The sequence below is a fragment of the Eschrichtius robustus genome, chromosome 2 (genome assembly GCF_028021215.1).
Source record: "Eschrichtius robustus isolate mEscRob2 chromosome 2, mEscRob2.pri, whole genome shotgun sequence".
Taxonomy (NCBI): domain Eukaryota; kingdom Metazoa; phylum Chordata; class Mammalia; order Artiodactyla; family Eschrichtiidae; genus Eschrichtius; species Eschrichtius robustus.
This window is the reverse complement of record NC_090825.1, coordinates 143475543-143494238: the sequence shown is the minus strand read 5'-3', so window position 1 is coordinate 143494238 and position 18696 is coordinate 143475543. Positions and strand designations below refer to the sequence as shown.

Genomic DNA, 18696 nt, shown 5'->3' with positions numbered 1-18696 from the left:
TCAGAAAGTGACTTGGGGTATGGGGTGCCCCTCCTTACTGGCTTTTTCTCTACCACTCATCACCCCCACCCCCCTGCCTCTATCCACCTCTTGTCTCCATCTGCCAAAAAAAAAAAAAAAAAAAAAAGACACAGCCTCGTTTCTCACTGGAGAGCTTGCCTATTGAGCAGTTCAGTTATTGAGATTAATAAGCTGCCAGTTTCCAAGGAAGACTAAGAAAACTACAAAATTAAAGCTCACTGCAACGTGCAATGCTGCTGGTGGCCAGGCAGGATGGTGGTGTCAAAAAGGCAAGGTAAAGCTATAAACTAAGGCTGAGCTGGAAACGCTAACCTAAAGGTCTCATTAATTTCCATGTTGCCTCTGATGAGAATTTAGAGGCAGCATAATGTTCTGCAATATGGAGAAATCAAGCGGCCTACTGATTTGAAAAGTGCTGGAATGCATCTGGTTCACCCGGAATGAATTCTAGTTTTAAACCTCATGCAAAAACGTTAAAAAGAAAAAAAAAAAAAAAAAGGAAGAAAAGCAAACAGGTTACGTTGGTTTAATATTCTCAAGATCAAACTTGTCAGTGATTCTGTCAGAAAATTAATCCTTAGGTAGAAAAATCAATCTGCAGAACAAGTGGAGAAGAGTCTTCAGGTTCAGCATGGTGAAGATGTTTCAACAGTCTCGTTGCTTCCCCATGACAACCTTATTTACTAAAGGTCTTGAGTCTTGATTCCCAAATATGCACTCCCAATAAAGCATCCATGTGAGGCTAAGATTACTTGGTCTTAAAGATAAAAAGTATGTTTTCCGAAATGCGGATACCCAAATTAGATTCCTTAGGTGCCACTTCCCAAGCCCAACAAGCTCCATTCTTTATCAGAGCGCCTCCTGGGTGTTCATCACAACTTCCTGAGTGTCCCTACTCAAACTATGGCCAAATGGCCAATCACCATACCCACGGCTGCGTGGCTTTCTCCTACCAGTCTAGCAAAGACTGTCTGGAGGATAAACCCTATGCAAATCACGGAGCTAAAAAGGTAGCACTGCTTCTTATTTCTGCAGTGTCAATTTGCTCTCGCATTTTATGATATGCAGCGCACTAAACCTCCTCTGTAACTCAGCTCACGTGGATCCCATGCTGCCACCACCATGGAGGCTCAGGACTTCAGACTGACCATCCTGGGTGGCCACCGATCCCGCAGAGCTGGAGACAAGGGTCCCTTCTATCCTGCCTGGCTTATGATATTCTCAGTGACTAACTCTACGTCCAGTAACAGACTGGGATTCATCCCTCAGATCATTTCTTGCCTCGTGTCACTTATACTGCATTAACTTCACCATTTCCATGGACTGGATAAATTCTAATTGGATAATAAGCATCGTTTTGTTTTGTTGTTCTAGTCTCAAAGGCATTATCATGTGGTGGTTAAGAGCACTGCATGTGGAGTCAGGTAGACCCAGGTTTCCATCCCAGTTCGGCCCCTTACTTATTTGGAGACGTGTAAGTAACTTCATCTTCCCAAGCCTCAGTTTCTGTTTATTTAAAATAGGGATAGTAACATATACTCAACAGAAGGGTTAAAGGGTTCAATGGGATCATGCATGTAAAACTAAGCATGGAGCAAAAACTATTTGATAAAGTTGTTATTCACAGAACTATACAATCATGTACAATAACTATTAAATTGAACAAAGTTTCTGGAGAGATTTTTTTTTTTTTTAAGAGAGAAGTCCACTGCTGAGAGCTTTGGATACACTAACTATGCTATCATTTGCAAATGGTTGTGCTTCTGTGTTACATCTATTATTTTAGAATCAAAATAAGTCTGGCCAATAACAGTTACTCTTAATACTCTTGTTGCCTCAGAGATTTAACAAGTGGAAAACCAAACTTGTTTCCTAAATGACATCCCTATTCACTCAGCCTCTTAGGCCAAAAAATTGGATACCGTGCTCACACCTGCCTAACCTACTTCTTGACATTCCATCAGTCACAAATTCCTACTGATTCTACCTTCAGTGCATACCCCACATCTTTGAACATTCACCTTTTGGCCAGATTGGTAAGAGAAAGGCAGACAGCTCTGATACTGCAGCTATGGGCACCCTAATGGAAGCCCCACCATTTTTCATCTTAACCATGACAGTATTCTCCAAATTGGACCCTTAGTCCTGCTATACCTTTCCCTCAACACACCCCCTGCCCCACCCCCCACCTACTGACCCTATGGCAGCTACCACAGTTAAAAACAACATGGAACCATTTATGTTCTTATTTTGGCCTCCTGTTTAAAATGCTTCAATGACTTTTCACTGTTCTTGGCGCTGAGTCCAAAACCTTTAAAGCAGCCCCAAACCTTGAACTGTCCAGCTCTTGCCTGCCTGTCTAGTTTGCTTTCTCTTCCTGGCATCTTAGCGTTTCTTCCCCCAGCGGGTCATGGTTTTCGCCACCTAGAACATTCTTTCAGTCTAATTAACACCTACTCATCCTTAGGGCTCAGCCTAAATGGAAATTTCTCCAGAGTCTGGCTTCTCTATACCTCACATGGCACTTATTACACCTGTCACCGTAGGGGCATATGCCTAATCTTTTGTTCACATTCTGTCTACAGTCAGGAAACTCCAGAAGGGCAAGGACTTTGCTTTTCTTCTTCACTGCTGAATCCTCAGTGCCTGGCACCTGGTTGGGTCTCATAGATGTTTCTTGAATGAGTAATGGATGACCATTTCAAAGAGCAACTTGCAAACTTGTTTGTAGCTTGAGGATCTGGATGGCTAAAATTAGGCCTTCTGGCATTTCAGGGCAAAAGCAAACTCAGAGGGAAGTTTTGTCCTGCTTAGGGATTCTCTTTAGTGACCTGCTACCGAGATAGATTCCGAGAAAGAAGCTTGCTTCAGCAAAATGCGTAAAGGAAAGAAAGTTAGGTTCTGTCGCTGAGCTACTTTCTACTGTCTTAGACAAAGAGATGCTGACTTCAGAAACTCCCAAAGAAGCAGCTGGCCAGGAAGATTCCGGACCTCGCTCCTCTCAGGAGAGGAAGGAGGAGATAGGTGCTATCAACCCAGAATTACACAGGGACCTTGTTCTAAGATCTTCTGCAAGTAAGCTGAGAGAAACATGGTGGGCAGAGTGATTCTGTTAGGCATATATTAGAAAGGAGAGTCCAGACTGTTTGCAGTTAGTTCCTGTGCCCTCTGTTTGGTTTTTCTTGGATTATATTATGGTTTACACATCAGTTGATTGCTTTGGGTAGTACAAATTTATATGCATTGTTTTTTATATTATTAACATTGATACAGAACTCTCCTTACAAGCTTTTTCATCTTGTGTTAAATTCCAGATTCATACAGTCCTATTTTCTGGCTATGCCTCCTTAATTAGCACCTTGATTTTACTTGTCATAGAACAAAAATGGAAAACACACAGTCCAGGGAAGATCTAACATGCCTCATTAAGACTGACGGGAACATCAAAAAGCAATGCAGGGGCTTCCCTGGTGGCGCAGTGGTTGGGGGTCTGCCTGCCAATGCAGGGGACGCGGGTGCGGGCCTTGGTCTGGGAGGATCCCACATGCCGCGGAGCGACTGAGCCGGTGAGCCACAACTGCTGAGCGCGTCTGGGGCCTGTGCTCCGCAGCGGGGGGGGGGCCGCGGTGGTGGGAGGCCCGTGCGCCGCGGTGGGGGGTGGCCGCCGCTCGCCACAACTAGACGGAGACCCAGCACAGCCAAAAATAAATAAATAAATAAATAAGTAAAATTAAGAAAAAATAAAATGGATGAAAAGACTTTGCAAATATTAAAAAAAAAAAAAAAAAAAAAAAAAAAAGCAATGCAGAGGGGCAAGGGCTTGTTCCTTACTGGTCTAAAGAAACACCTTGGATTTGGCCTGGAGTCTCGGGGGGTGGCAGAATGCTGCCCATCACCTCCCAGAGTTAGGAAATTCTTCCATCATGCCCAGAAGTCTGTATTAATGAGAGTAGAGGTGGTGAAGCTGTTTGTAAATTTCCATTGCATTTTCAAAATTGATGAGTACATCATGATCAGCCTCCAGAATATCTTGCCCTCAATGGTTCTTTTTCCTGCTGTGGTCAATCAATTCTTATTGGGTATGAAAGACAGGAATTGGAATCCTAGTATGATATCATGCGTCTAACGTAAGAGCTTCCATTCCTACATTTGCTCTTGTAGGTAAGAAAATGACACCATTAAACTCACAATATTTCAGCATTTGAGTGACTGAAATTGTTCAGTTCTACAGTTTCCAAGACTATATGGAAAACCACTGAAGAATGGGAACAAATGATGCTATAATCTTTGATTTTTTTCCACTTACCTGCTAGGTAAACTCTTTTTTTTTTAAACATCTTTATGGGAGTGTAATTGCTTTACAATGGTGTGTTAGTTTCTGCTTTATAACAAAGTGAATCAGCTATACACATACATATATCCCCATATCTCTTCCCTCTTGCGTCTCCCTCCTTCCCACCTCCCTATCCCACCCCTCTACCCTCTAGGTAAACTCTTGTTCATCCTTCTAAACCCAGCTCAAACAGCCTCTCAGCTGGGAAACTTTTCCTGACCATCCTGGGAAATTTAATAACTATTTCAACTGTACAACCACTGTAACTTACGCACTTCCATTCCTGTAAACACTGCACTATCTTTTGTTTATGTGCCTATCTCCTTTTTTAGGTTGTATGAGCTTTAAGGGCAGGATACATGTTTTAATCATAATCTCCTCAGTACCTAACATAGCGCTTAGTATTTTCAAAGGATTCGGTAAATGCGTGCTAATAAGAGACTGTATAAATCGTATTTAAAAGAGAAACACAAAGTTCAACAATTCTATTAATTATTGCTAAAGTTTTCATATATGAGACAAGTTGCACATCCAAGTTATATGTATTCAGTTCCATGAATGGAGTTTCAAATATCTGTGATTGACTTTTAGTAATAGCCCCATCTCAAGGGCCTTATATTCTCTAACTCTTGGCCCTTGAATATACTGATCAAAGAACATCCGGATATGTTCTCCCTTGTTTTTTTCCTTCTGCTAGCCTTCAAGGTTTTGGCCATCTTACTTACTTCCCAAGCTTGCCTCCTCTAAAAGCATCACTAAGAAGCTCCAATCCTAGGAGAAATGCCATGTATCGTAACGATCTGCAGAAGGACTCTACAGGTCAGAAAGCATGTTCTGGGAGAACTTCAGGAGAACAAGAAGGGGATAGGCTTGGCTTTGCTGGTCCTCTCCTCCAGATCCTTTCAAGGGAACACTTTATTGCCAACTGATCACGTCAGAAACTGGGCGATGGGAGATACGCTTATGCAGTGTATGTGTTCCCATCACCAACAGGAGACTCTTTGTGAGGAGTAGACACTCTGATGGATCTTTCCCTGAAGACGTGACAATTAAGGCAATAAATGTAGGTTTGTGGCTGTTCCTGCATCAGACAATCTGACCACCTTATTTTATGTGTAGGAACCACGAGAGTTCCATCCAATGCGGCTCATAATTTACCATCTCACTGAAGCCCTAGAATGCTTGCAAGTTACTCAGCCCCCCAAGTCTAGATTGTGATTTTTTTAAATGCTAATAGCAACGATTCCTTCCTACCTCATTGCATTGCTTCCATGCTTGAATGAGATAGTGCATTTAAACCACTAACATCGGCATGTACAAACTGCACAATAAAAACTGGTTGTTAATGGCGATGGTGGTCCTCTTCTTTCCTTTTTCTCCTTCTTTTTCCCCAATATCTACTACATTTCTCCTTCCCTTTCTCCCTCCTCTTTCTTCATCCTAACCACTGTGCATAGCCTTTATGTCTAGAAACTATTCTTCAAACAATGGTCTGTTAATGTGAAAATAGTCTGACTAGTACCCAACAAACTCTATGGCAGTTCATAAATATAAGGAAGAAAAAGACAGAGTCTTATCCAGCCTTAAAGACCACTACCAACTAGGAAAATATCCTAAGTTAAGCCTGGCGGACCAGTCAACTTTCAGCCTGGAACCTTTCCAGCAAAGCTACTTGTTAGTGGGTTATTGTATCAGTATAAATGTTTAAATCTATCTATTATATATAATATATGCATAGAGTTTCTATTGACTTTACCTACTGTAAGCCTTAGAGATTAAGACTGCAGGCCTGGTTACAAATCACCTATAGTTGTTAGAAAATAAAATGTATTAAAGTTTGGAGCGACTACAGTGACAATGGCATACAACTTATTCAAGTTCAAGATCTTATTAATAAAACAAAACATATTAGAGATAAGAAACAACATCAAATGCTATGGCTTGCATAATTATTTCCAGCTGTGTGCAGAAAATTCACGGGCCATTACCAGAAAGATTACAGATTATTTCAGTCTTTCCTTAAACCGAAGTTATTAAAGTTGAAGAACTATGTGGGAACTTTTTGAAGGTTCAATATGAATTAGCCCTTCTCTCTTTAGTCTCCATGGTTCTTCCGGGCAAGGAAACAGTAACAATTGAAGCACACAAACCATGAAAGTGTCTGGGGATGGAACAGCAAGGCTGTTCCAGTATCTGGCTGACCCACTGTCAATTACATTGCAGCTTGCCACGCTGTGACCAATGCCCCTTCCTTCAGGTCACTAAAGGCAGGTGTGATTTTGGAAGACCAGAAGCAAAGGTGAGAAAAGGACAGAAGCAAAGGCAAAACAAAACAAAGCCAGACCTGGAGATCACTTTGAAACCCTTCCCTCTCAACATAAGTGCTGCCGCTTTTTCCTTGTTTGTTTTTTTACACTATTGCTTGCCCCTCAGGCATCAAGCTGTTAGTGTATACAGGAGGGATTAAAGTGAGACTGCATGTTGGATGAAGTATAAATTAAAATTATACTTCTGTCAGTCTGGAATCAGGGATTGTTTCTCAAGGTCTCCCCAAACACTTAATTTCAAGTGAGTCTTCATTTATTACTTCAAGAAAGGCTAAATGCATAATTTATCAGCAGCTTTCTGTCAATATACCCTTAGAAGCATGTTTCCCATGAGTCTTTGAGTAAAAATATGTTATGCTAATTCTATTAGTTGGGTACACAGGAGCTGTGGAAGAAAGTAAACAAGCATTAAAAGGAGACACATGTGAACAAAGAAATACCTATCAACCTACCGTCCAGGGTCAAATTACCAAGGGAATGGCACAGAGTTGGTAAACTTGTCCCATAATGTAGGCGGGATTTTCTCCCGACTGCTCTGGGCGGGTGATGCAGCAGGGAGCCAGGTGTGATAGTGATGGGGACTTACCGGGTCTCCAGGGGCACGTTGCTGTTTAGCACCCAGCTGTCCTGAAGCTGAACTGATTCCGGCGTGGTGGCCAGGTCATTGGGCGCGGGAGCTGGGGCGTGAATCTGACTCCGCCGATTGGTCAGCGAGTTCCTGTTGAGGGAGTTGGCTGACGAGTGGTGATGGGACAGCGTGTGGTTGTGCGGGGGTGGCAGAGGGGGCCTCAGGGTCGACTGGCTGTGGTGGTTCGGAGGGCCTGAGAAAAGAGGAAGGAGAAACGGCCATTAGGGGCTTTAGAATGCGGCCGCGATCACTCTGCAAGCCTGCGGAGGACAGCCTGGAACCAAAGCCTCGATATTGACAACTGCCGAATGTCACGAACTACAGATGCAGATACGACTGTGTCCAGCATCCCATTGTCAGTTTCTAACAAATAGTATACTTTGATTTGCCTTTATCCCTCGGCATCAAATTAAGAATGAGAAACTAGGTTAGCAAAACCAGGCTGGTGAGGGCTGACCAGTGGAATTATTTGAAACGTATTAATTCTGCAATGAAGGTAACATGATATTCAAGGCTGAGCATTGTTGTAACAAGTCCCTAGCCCATTTCCTGGTAAACCAGGACACTCCATACATTCTTTAAAAACATGGCATCTTTCTGAAGGTATAAGAAAGATGGCACACTCTAAGTCAGGGAGTAGTAAATTTAAACACCTATCAGGGGCCAGGCAGGAAAGTGAAGTGGGCTGGGGTGAACTGGAGAGGGTAGGGAGAAGCCCTCACTCAGATCCAGGCTCACGTGGCCATGTAGGGGTTAGAGCTCAAGGCAGATGATCTTCCAGTTTTTCTAAGAGAGCTGAAGATCTGGACTTTTTCAAAAGAGTTTCCTGTTTTTTAAAAAATGTTGACAATTAAAAAATATGTGTGTGTGTTTTTGTGTGTTTGTGTATTTATATGTATGTTTATATATACACATATATTCACATGTATATGTATACTTTTTTTTTAATGAGAATCAACAAAACACACCTGTGAGCCTGCTCAGATCAGGGGTTTCATAACATCTGTCCTCTGAGAGATGAACCCTGAGGACCCAGTCTCTGGAGAAGGTCAGGGTTGATGTTTTCAAACCACGACCCTTACTCCAAATTGCATCCTGGTTTCTAAACTTGCGATCCTCTGTCCTTGCAGGAAAAACGCACAAAGGACAACTATACCCCTGTACATATTCCCCTGTAAATACGACCACGGATGACAATTCCACACACCGTTTTCCTAGCAACCCACTCTCCACCTACAAAGTGAAATATTTTAAGCATAATGAAAATGAAGGTCGTTCACTATGCAACGTAAGCCTATAATTCGGTTTTAATGGCTGCTGAACCATGACTTTTAATTTGTGTCCTTTGAGAAAGTTTATTTTTTGAAGCCTCCAGTTGGGGTTGGCAGCCCGCCAGGTGACTGCCAAGCCTTGTCATTTTGGCCCCTGCCAACTTTGAATATCCTCAGCCCCTGCTGTCCTGGCTTTAAGAAGTTGGCTCAAGTCATTTAAACAAGCAATTTGACACAAATTTCAACTACTTGTCTCCTTATGTGACCGGGCTACATCTCCAAAAGGTGTAATCTACATTCCGTGGCTCCTGGGAAGCTTGCAGAAACGTTCCGAAAGAAAGACAACATGTCAAGAAGATCCTAGGTTTGGAGAGCATCATGACCATCGAAAACAGGAAAGAAAAATACAGAGGAAAGTGGCTCCTTGAAGTTTGCATCTCTGGGCTGAAATTACCTGGGGGGATTTTTTTTTGGTGTGCAGAAAAAGACAACTAAAACTAAAACCTAATGGGAAATGCCACTGTACAAGTTGTATAGATTTTAAATCGCGTCCTCCAAATGAACCTGCAATTCGTATTTTCCATTCTGCACCAGTGACATTTTAAATATATCTTTGAGGGAGTTCCATTGCTCTAGCAGGCTATTGTATTTTCTGGCATTGTTGTCTGTCTTGTAATCTATTATTATATAGTTATTTACGTGTGTCTGTCTCGTATTAGTGGAAAGAGGTGAGAAAAGGGGGTGAAATGATGTAATAATGATCCTTCAGAGATGCTATACAAGCCCCTCACACAAGGTTAATGAATTCTCATGCCTTTCTTTCTCTCCCTCTCAACTCCCATCCAAGTGGTGTCATTATTCTCCATTAGTTAGGTAATTATGAGACTTGCCTCGGGAAGGCGAGATGAATCAGTGTTCAAGCGAGAACCCACCCTCCCCAGCCCCAAGCCCTAACCTACCATCTCCCTCAGCCCCCCGCCCCCGCCCTCCAGCCCTCCAGACCACACACTCTCCCAAAGTACAAAGAGGCCGCGTGAGGGATTTAATTCACTAAGTGAGATATCGGGACCCTCCTGCTTCCTGTCTGTTCACCCTGAGATTTCTCTGTCTGCTCCAGCCTGGGTGGCCCTTCCCTGTCCATCTGTGTTCAGTGTGGGTGGAATTCCTGTGGTTGCCTTTCTGCGGACACAGCCAGGGATGGTGCTGATGGGGGAATGGAAACGTCGACCCGGGCGTGGTGTGGTATGTTCCAAACAAAACAGAGGCTGAGTTTTCCAGTTAATTGAAAGAAACGTCAAACTCTCTTTCCATTCCTCCTAAAGAGAAGGTCTAGGGTTTCATGGGGTCGGGGGGAGATGGAGAAAGAAGTGCAGAGGAAGATGAACAAATACTTAACTCTCCACTCACCCGGGTCCTCCTATAAAGCAACAAGCTCTTTCACTGCACTTACATCAAATTACTGATAGCAGTTACAACAAAAACTATCCCCCGTCCTCAACAGCGAAAGATGTTCTCCTTATACGGTTGCTCATTTCCACTGTGACGTTGATCATATTTGCTCATTTATCTCTCTGTCCAAAACACAAACTTTTCAACTAGGTACAGGAACTAGAAGGCAAAGACAATGACAACACCGAGGGGTAAAGGCTACCACTGGGGGAGAAGCAGAGCGGTGCGGGAGCACTGAGCCAGTGGTTAGGAGATAAAATCGGAAGAACTGAGCTCAAGGATCGGGTCTGACCACTTTTGAGTTGTGTGACCCTGGGCCTGAGACTTCACTTCTTTAATTGTCAGTGTCCGCACCTGCCAAATGATGAAAACAGCAGTAACTACCTGTAAGGAAGTTCGAGGGGAAGATGAATGTAAAATGCTAAACATGCTACCCGATGGCTGGCAAGTTCCCCCAAACCATGTGCAGGGAACACTGCTTGGTTCTCCTAGGAATAAACGGATGGATAAAGACGTAACTGCAGCTCTCAAGGATCCCAGATTTGAGTAGATGGAGTACACCCAGAGTTCATCTCTCTAGGCCAGGAGTCACAAACCAGCAGCACCCAAGCTGAATATTACCAAAAATTCAAGGTCAAGATTGTGTATCGTGTTCCGGACTTCTGACTTCTCTTGAAAACAAAAACAAATTGAAGTCTGTATTCCCTCAAGGCAACAATTGGATAGAGCTGAATGCCATTGGGTGGTTTTGTTTGTTTAGTTTGTTTTTGTCATCAGCCCGAATGATCCCTGTTATCTTCATCTGGTCGGATGTATGCATTTATGTTACTGGCTGGTGGGCATTTATGTTTTTGACTGCTGGCTTGACTTGGGGTTCCTTAGCATTCTGTGTGGGTCACGTACCTCTAATATAACAACATCTCTGCTAGAGCCAATGATCTCAAGCACTTTTTGTGTTTGTTTTTGTCATACTCATCCAATGCGTTTGCAGGATGTGATGGTTTTCTATTTCAAAAAATGCAGACAATGGCAAGCAACAGGCCTTACTGCTTTCTAAGAAGCTAAATGACATGAAAAGCCATTCTCCAAGGCAAGTGTTGTCTTCAGTCTGTGGTGAAACAAAAATGAATACCTCAGCTTGATGAAGGAAACTTCGCATCCACTCTGAGTTCCATACTTTTATTGGGCTTAATTCATGTGCATCAAATGGCTCTTCTATTACATAAATATGAAATCACATAATAATGTAATTGAGCCACAAATAACTATGTAACATGAACACTTACATGGTATCAACCTAATAAGTAGGCTTTTAGCAGGCAAAAGGGAACGGTCATTAAAATTGCTGTGTTAACCTATTATTCTACACCTGATTTATCTCGGGTCCAGAACCTGGAATTTGTTTTTAGGTACTGTGGGGCTTTTCGTCCTAGGAAGAAGGAACTATATATTGGTTCTTTGTTAAAAGCTAGGGTGGGACAGATAGGACCCGTAGCAAAGATCAGTTAATTTGTGGAGAAGGTGCTTCCTGGAGATTTAAAAATTAAGTGCTTGAATGAATGCTTAACTTGTCCTGTTTGCTTGTTTGGACTTATTTGCTTGAGTGGTCTATGCTTCTGAGCTTTTAGATTTACTGTGGGACAGTTGCCAGCAATTTTGACCCAGACAGAGATGCCGTTCACGTATTCTGTCCTTCCTAAATGCCAATTGGTTGACAGTGGAGTTTTAAAAAAATAAAGCAATGCTTCTTTATCAGTTCACAATATCAATTCCAACAAAGTTGTGTGGCCACTACAAAATCAACTCTGTTTTTTAAATTTTTTAAGTATAGTCGATTTACGATATCGTGTAAGTTTCAGTGTACAGCAGAGCAATTCAGTTATAAATATAATATATATGTATGTATATATATTCTTTTTCAGATTCTTTTCCCATATAGGTTATTATGTAATACTGAGTATAGTTTCCTGTGCTAAACAGTAGGTCCTTGTTGGTTATCTATTTTATGCATGTATATGTTAATCCCAGCCTCCTAATTTATCCCTCCCCCCATCCCCCTTTCCCCTTTGGTAACCATTAGTTTGTTTTCTGTGTCTGTGAGTCTCCTTCTGTTTTGGAAATAAGTTCATTTGTGTCTTTTTTTTTTTTGATTCCACATATAAGCTATATCATATGGTATTTGTCTTTCTCTGTCTGGCTTACTTCACTTAGTATGATAATCTCTAGGTCTATCCATGTTGCTGCAAATGGCATTATTTCATTCCTTTTTATGGCTGAGTAGTATTCCATTGTGTATATATACTGGAGTATCAACTCTTGTGTTGACTAGATGAGTGGTGCTCAAACAGCATGTGGAAACCAGCAACATCCACATTTTAAATAATGTATAAAGAAAGAATTTCCTTTGCAGCTAAGGAAGTAAATTCACAATAATTGGCTATTGTTGTTGCATTTTTCCTAAATAAACAGCTGGGGGAGGCATTTAGGCTGGGTCTACCCTTGCCAAGCAGGGTGTTGATGACAGTGGGAAGGCAGGGGTGAACTCAGATTGGTGGTGTCTTGCCCACACCAATTATTCCTGGCAATTAAAAATGATGATAAAATGTGTGAAAGAAAAAATAAAAGTAGAGTCCTGCCTAGCTGCTAATAATTCACTCATTCTTCGAGATGGCATGCCAATTGTTGGCGTTTAAAAAAAGTTCAACCCTTCGGACCCCAAGATAATGAATTAACCGCAAACTGTCTGCCTTAAGAACTTCATCTTTGGAGCAAGTTCCATCTTGATGGCAATTTGAAGATGCAAGAAGTGGGGATGGTGTTGAGAGAGCTTCTGGAGTCTCTGGGTGATGAAAACTGGCACCAGGACAGGCTGTTCAGATTTGACCTTGAATGGGAGCTAGAGGGAGTCGGAGGTGAGAGTTTTCAAGAGTAACAGCCTCTGGTTAGAACTATGGAGAGTGGAGGCTATTGCAGATGGCCAGGCTGCTGGGTGGCTTTGAACCCCTGCTTGGCCACTTACTAGCTGTGTGACCACTGGAAAGTTACATATTGCTTTCTGAGTCTGTTTCTTCATCTGTAAAATGGGTATAGAGATGTTACTTCTTTCATATGGTTGTTAGGAGAATCAAATGAGAATATTTATAGGGAGCCTAGCACAGTTCTTAGCATATAGTAAGCTATCAACACATATTACTTTGTGTTATAATTAATAATACCAGCAATAGTAATAACAGCAATAGCAACCATAGTTCTGGTGAAAGTAATGAGTACCTCCTGGGTCACTCCAGTTTTCCTAGCTCTTTGAGGTGGCAGCTCTCATGGTGAGATATCAAATCAACATATGGAGGCAAAGTCACTAACCTCAGACCTCTCTACCTTCAAATTCTGTCTACAGAAGGGCATAGTGACCAAGTGACACGGCACAGGCATTCATACAGGTGGTCTTAAGAGCATCTCTCTAAGAGCCTGCCGAAGTGGAACTTGGGATTCAGAACTGTCCCATTTCCATAAACAAATAATGACAACAAACCAATAATACTGACAATAGATGCTATGAATTAAGCTCTCCCTGTGTGTCTGATCCTGTGGTAAGTGCTGTACTTAAATTATTTCAGGGTATTCCCACCCACTCCTATGGGATAGGTTCTCTTATCATCCCCATTTATACAGATCCTGCACGTGAGGCTCAGAGAGGTTAAGTAATTCGCCAGTGGTCACACAGCTCAGTAAACGGTAGAGCTGATATTTGACCCCAGGGTCTCTTCCCCACTCTGCCCCATGCAGAGGAGCACGAGGTCCCAGAGAGCACGCACACAGGGAGGGAATGAGGACCCTGCCCCAGTTTATGCATGCCCCCACAGATACAGAGGAAAACTGGCTTGACGCATTTCTTTGCACATGTGCTTAAACTGTAGAAGCAAATCTTGTGAGAAAGTGAAGGGAATCGCCCACATCAAAGCTCTGGCCCTCACAGTGCTGCTTGAATCAGGAGAAATAGGCCAGAACAGCCAAAGTGCAGCGCAGTCTCTTTTCTGTGCTTTCCCAAAAGGTCCTCCTCAAACTTCCTCCTCCACGCTGCATCCCTGGCTCCCAATTGGGTCTGCTGGAGGCAGAAACGAGGGCACACTGGTCCCATCTCATCCTGCCAGCTCTGACTGGAGGCACTTTGCCAATAGCCCGGGGTTGGGGGGAGGGGGGTCCAGATCCAGCTTCCTCCTACATTTGGAGAGAGGCTTACTTATTTGTCTCAAAGTACTGGATGCTGTGGACATTCAGCTTGCTCCCTCCTTCCCTGCCTTTAATATCTACTGAATGATTGGTTTCCTAAAGAGCGGACTCTTATTTTTTATTATTGACCCCCCTATGGTATTGCTGGCTCTGCAGGATGGCTGACTGGTCTGCAGTATTTCTTGCATCTGGCTCTTATTGTCAGGCTGCACATTTCTCTGCATTTCAGAATAGAGGAGAAAAAAGAAAGCAGGATGAAGGAGCCAGCCAAGTTACGGCCTCTTTCTCATCTCCCAGGGGGCCTCAGATAGGTTCTGGCCAGTGCCTCTTGGCCTGAGTTGCACAGTCCTGGACCAGGGGCCATCCTTCATGGAAAGACCCCAGTCAGCTTGACCAGAGCACCAGAGAAGGAGAGGATGGTACTTACTCATAAGGAATGATTTGTAGTTCTCTTGCTTACATAAAATGTATGACCTCCGAGAAAAAATATTCCGGGTGCCTTCATAATGACACATCCCATGACAGAAGCATGGGGATGATTGCAGTCATAAGCAGCAATCACTTGCAGGCTTAGAAACCAAAGTTCTGTCACCTCTACCTACATTCAGGAACAACTATGGTTTAGAGGGACATATTAGCTCATCTAAGAACAATCGCTCACATTTAATAAGCCCCAGCTGTGTGATAAGCATGCTATATATTGCACCTTATTTCAAACTTATAATACTCTACTCAATATTCTGTGAAAACCTATATGAGAAAAGAATCTGAAAAAGAATGAATATATGTATACGTGTAACTGAATCGCTTTGCTGTACACCTGAAACTAACACAACATTGTAAATCAACTATACCCCAATAAAATCAAAATGACAAAAAACTGATAATAACCTTCAGAATAGATATTGTCGTCCACTTTAAAGATGAGGAAATGGAGGGGCAAGGAGGTTACATGATATGTTTCCCTTTGTACATTTTGTATTTAACTGTATTACATTTGGGCCCCTTTCCAGTGCACACAGGGTACACCTCTTTCATCACCCTTGGCACAAGGTTTTGTATTATTTTTGGACTCTCCTGTGTTCCCCGCTAGACTGTGAGCTCCTCCAGTGCATAGAGCATGTCTCTCTTATTTTTACATCCCCAGCACAAGGCTACAGTACCTGGCACAGAAGTAGCACAGAGTGAATGAACAAATGAATTGACAACTCATGTCCCTGGAGGGTGGTGAGCCTCAGCAGAGAGGGATCAGAGTAGATTTCTGCCTCTGCTCTTTGAGCATGTAGTTAATTCCCCTAATGCTTATTGCCCTCAGAGGGTCCATTAACAGGGAGAGAGCCAGACACGGGAGGAAGGTGACTTCCATCCCCTCTGTTTTAATTTGTTTGTTTTTTCCTGGCTCTGCCTGAATTCCTTTTTATTTTTATTAATAACAATCTTACTGAGCTATAATAAAATTCAGCTCCTTAGAGTGTACATTTTAGTATTTTAAAAGTATATTCACCGAGATGTGCAAACATCACTGCTGTCTAATTTTAGGACATTTCTGTCACCACCCCTCTCCCCACCGCGAGGAAACCCCATACCCATTAGCAGGTGCTTTCCAATCCCACCTGTTAATCTACTTTCTGTTCCCATGAATTTGCCTATTCTCGACATTTCATTTTAATTAATTAATTTATTATTTATTTTTTAATTTTTGGCTGTGTTGGGTCTTCATTGCTGCATGCGGGCTTTCTCTAGTTGCGGCGAGCGGGGGCTACTCTTCATTGCAGTGCGAGGGCTTCTCATGCGGTGGCTTCTCTTGTTGCGGAGCATGGGCTCTAGGCGCATGGGCTTCAGTAGTTGTGGCACGTGGGTTCAGTAGTTGTGGCTCGCGGGCTCTGGAGTGCAGGCTCAGTAGTTGTGGCACACGGGCTTATGTTGCTCTGCGGCATGTGGGATCTTCTGGACCAGGGCTTGAACCCGTGTCCCCTGCATTGGCAGGCGGATTCTTAACCACTGCGCCACCAGGGAAGCCCTGGACATTTCATATAAATGGTGATTCTCTCTGGTTTTTTATAACCACGATGTTTGTCTGTTGCAGAGTCCCGCTGGAACCAATCAAAGTTAGATTTCAGATGGGGGCCACTTCATACCACTTAAAAAAAATCTTTCCCGGGCAACCTGAAGCCAGTCCTTCACAGGAACTTTTTGGCTGGGGCCCCGCTGCTGTTGATACTTTTCAGGTGGAGATTGTTAGGCGATGACCATTTGAGAGCCAACTGTACACCTGAGGGTCTGAGGGGGATCATGAAATTTGTTCCAGGGCTTCAGGCATGGCTGTAATCACAGCAGAGAGCCATTTCTGATCAGCTAAAACCTAGCCACGCACAGGCAGGGACTCTTGAGGGGAGGAAGGAAGAGAGAGAGAAGTCTTGAATCGGGTGCCAAACCAGCAGCTACCCTTGAATTACAAGCTTAATAGTGCTTGTTGGTTTGGGACTGTACTGCCCAAATAGGGCAAGTTCTCACCTCTGACGGATGACAAAGGGATTTTAATCATAGATGCCACATCATTTTACCATAGCCCTATACTCACTCCTTGCTTTCTTAAATCATCAGGAAAGTATCACTTGAGATCAATGTCAACTCCATTAGCTACTTTCCAAGTGACAAATACAAAAAGAAAAAAAAAAGACCACTTGAAATATTTGAGAGAAATCCTTCTAAAGAGAAGATTCTATTGCGAAGTTACATCTGAGCAGTGCCTGTCTGAGCATTTCAATAAATCTACATTACCCTAGGTATTTTGGCATCCTCTGGGAGAGGAAAGCCTATCAGTAGAAAGTAATGATTTTGGGTTTTTCAATTGCCCTAAGGATCTTGACAATGCTATTAAGACCCATGCTCTCCCTGTTGAGAAGTTTAGGAGTGAAATTATTAATACGCCCAGACGTTATGTTGATTGTTGCGCTGTAGCAGAAAATACTCTCTCTCTTATTTGAGCTGCATTATCACTTTCCCAAGCAGAGAATTGCATCAAAAATTTAAACTCCTCTCATTCCAGCTCATCTCATAGCTTTTCAAGGTCTTATTGTAAATAGGCTGGGCATAATTTGGATATTTCTCTACCCATGAAAGATAGTATGCTTTTCAAAGGCCAGACTTTTTTTTTTTTTTTTAAATAAAAATCACAGTGGAATTTTCTTCCATCAATATGTCATTCTTTAGCTCTTTAACTAGGTTTTCCTTGGGGTGTATTTCATTCTTTTTTTTTTTTTTTCTTTGAAATGGTCACAATTATTTCCCCTGAACATAGGAAGAGGATCAAAACAAAGATAAAATATGATTTTGATTTCAGATTGAGCCTCTGAGTAACAGAATGATGGGTACAAGCTCTGATCTACACCATTTGCTAATACCAAGAATGACTGAAGCGCACTAGTTAAATGGCAAGGACAGGATAAAGGTTTCTAGAGCATTTTCACTTCAAAGCTCAGCAGAATTATTTACTATCTGGGTGACCTTTTCCCCAGATCTCTCGTGGTACGCACCGTACAGGGCAAGGGAACAAAAGTTTCTCCATACTATATAAACAGAAGTCAGGGGAATGTCAGACCTTGAACTGCATCTGGTTTCATGTCAAGTGACAGCTGATATAATGGGATATGCAGGGCATATTGCTGGAGATGTTTTCAGGATACTCTATCTGCCTTCAAAATACACACACACACACAAACACACACACACACAAGCACATAATTATCCCAGAGAAACAAATATCTGAGAGCTTCCTGAAGAAGCATTCCCCTCCCAGGATTACATGGTTCATGTACTATCAGAGAGAGTGCCCTTTGGATTTTCTTTGTAATTGTTTGGTGTTTTCTCTCAAAGTTGTGTTGGAACTGCTTTGCTCTCTTAGTTAAAGTGGATCAGACAGTGCTCATGGTTCTTCTTATGATGTAGCATGGATGAGGAGCAGGAATACCCAGTGCTGAGCAGGGAAAGATGAGGAAATCCACCCCTGGGCGCTACCCAAGAGTCCCAGGATGCAAGCAACTTTCAGAAAACACTGGGACCAACAGGACGCCAGTGTGCTCTGCAGATCTCAGTTTTCCGGGGGAGGAGGTGTCGATGACATTAGAATCACCATCTCCTACTGTGCCCCTGCCTTGGAACACAGGGTTTCCTCTTAGCCATGGTTCATCATGCCATTTCCAGGGCTTTTTCACAGTCTTTTCAACAATGATTTCTCCAGTTTTGCCAGGGCAACTTCTTTCGACAACCAGAGTTATGAAGTAGGTAACCCGTCTGTCCTTCTGTTTCCCCATCCATAAAAGGTGGTTAATAACCATCCCTACTTGGTAAAGAGAGTTAAATGAGATAGTATGTTTAAAGCTAAAGTGCTTAGAAAATGCATTATGAATAGGAAGCACTTAGCAAATGTCAGTATTTAGT

The 18696-nt window shown here is 42.7% G+C and overlaps 1 protein-coding gene across 5 annotated transcripts in view; it reads right to left on the bottom strand.

Annotated features, from left to right (window-relative positions):
- TENM2 (teneurin transmembrane protein 2) overlaps positions 1-18696 on the bottom strand; it is a 998704-nt gene that overhangs the window by 320662 nt on the left and 659346 nt on the right. For all 5 annotated transcript variants that reach the window (XM_068536332.1, XM_068536333.1, XM_068536336.1 and 2 more), the window contains one exon: positions 7268-7502. In XM_068536332.1, the coding sequence (XP_068392433.1) occupies positions 7268-7502 (235 nt within the window). The remainder of the gene's footprint in view (positions 1-7267; positions 7503-18696) is intronic.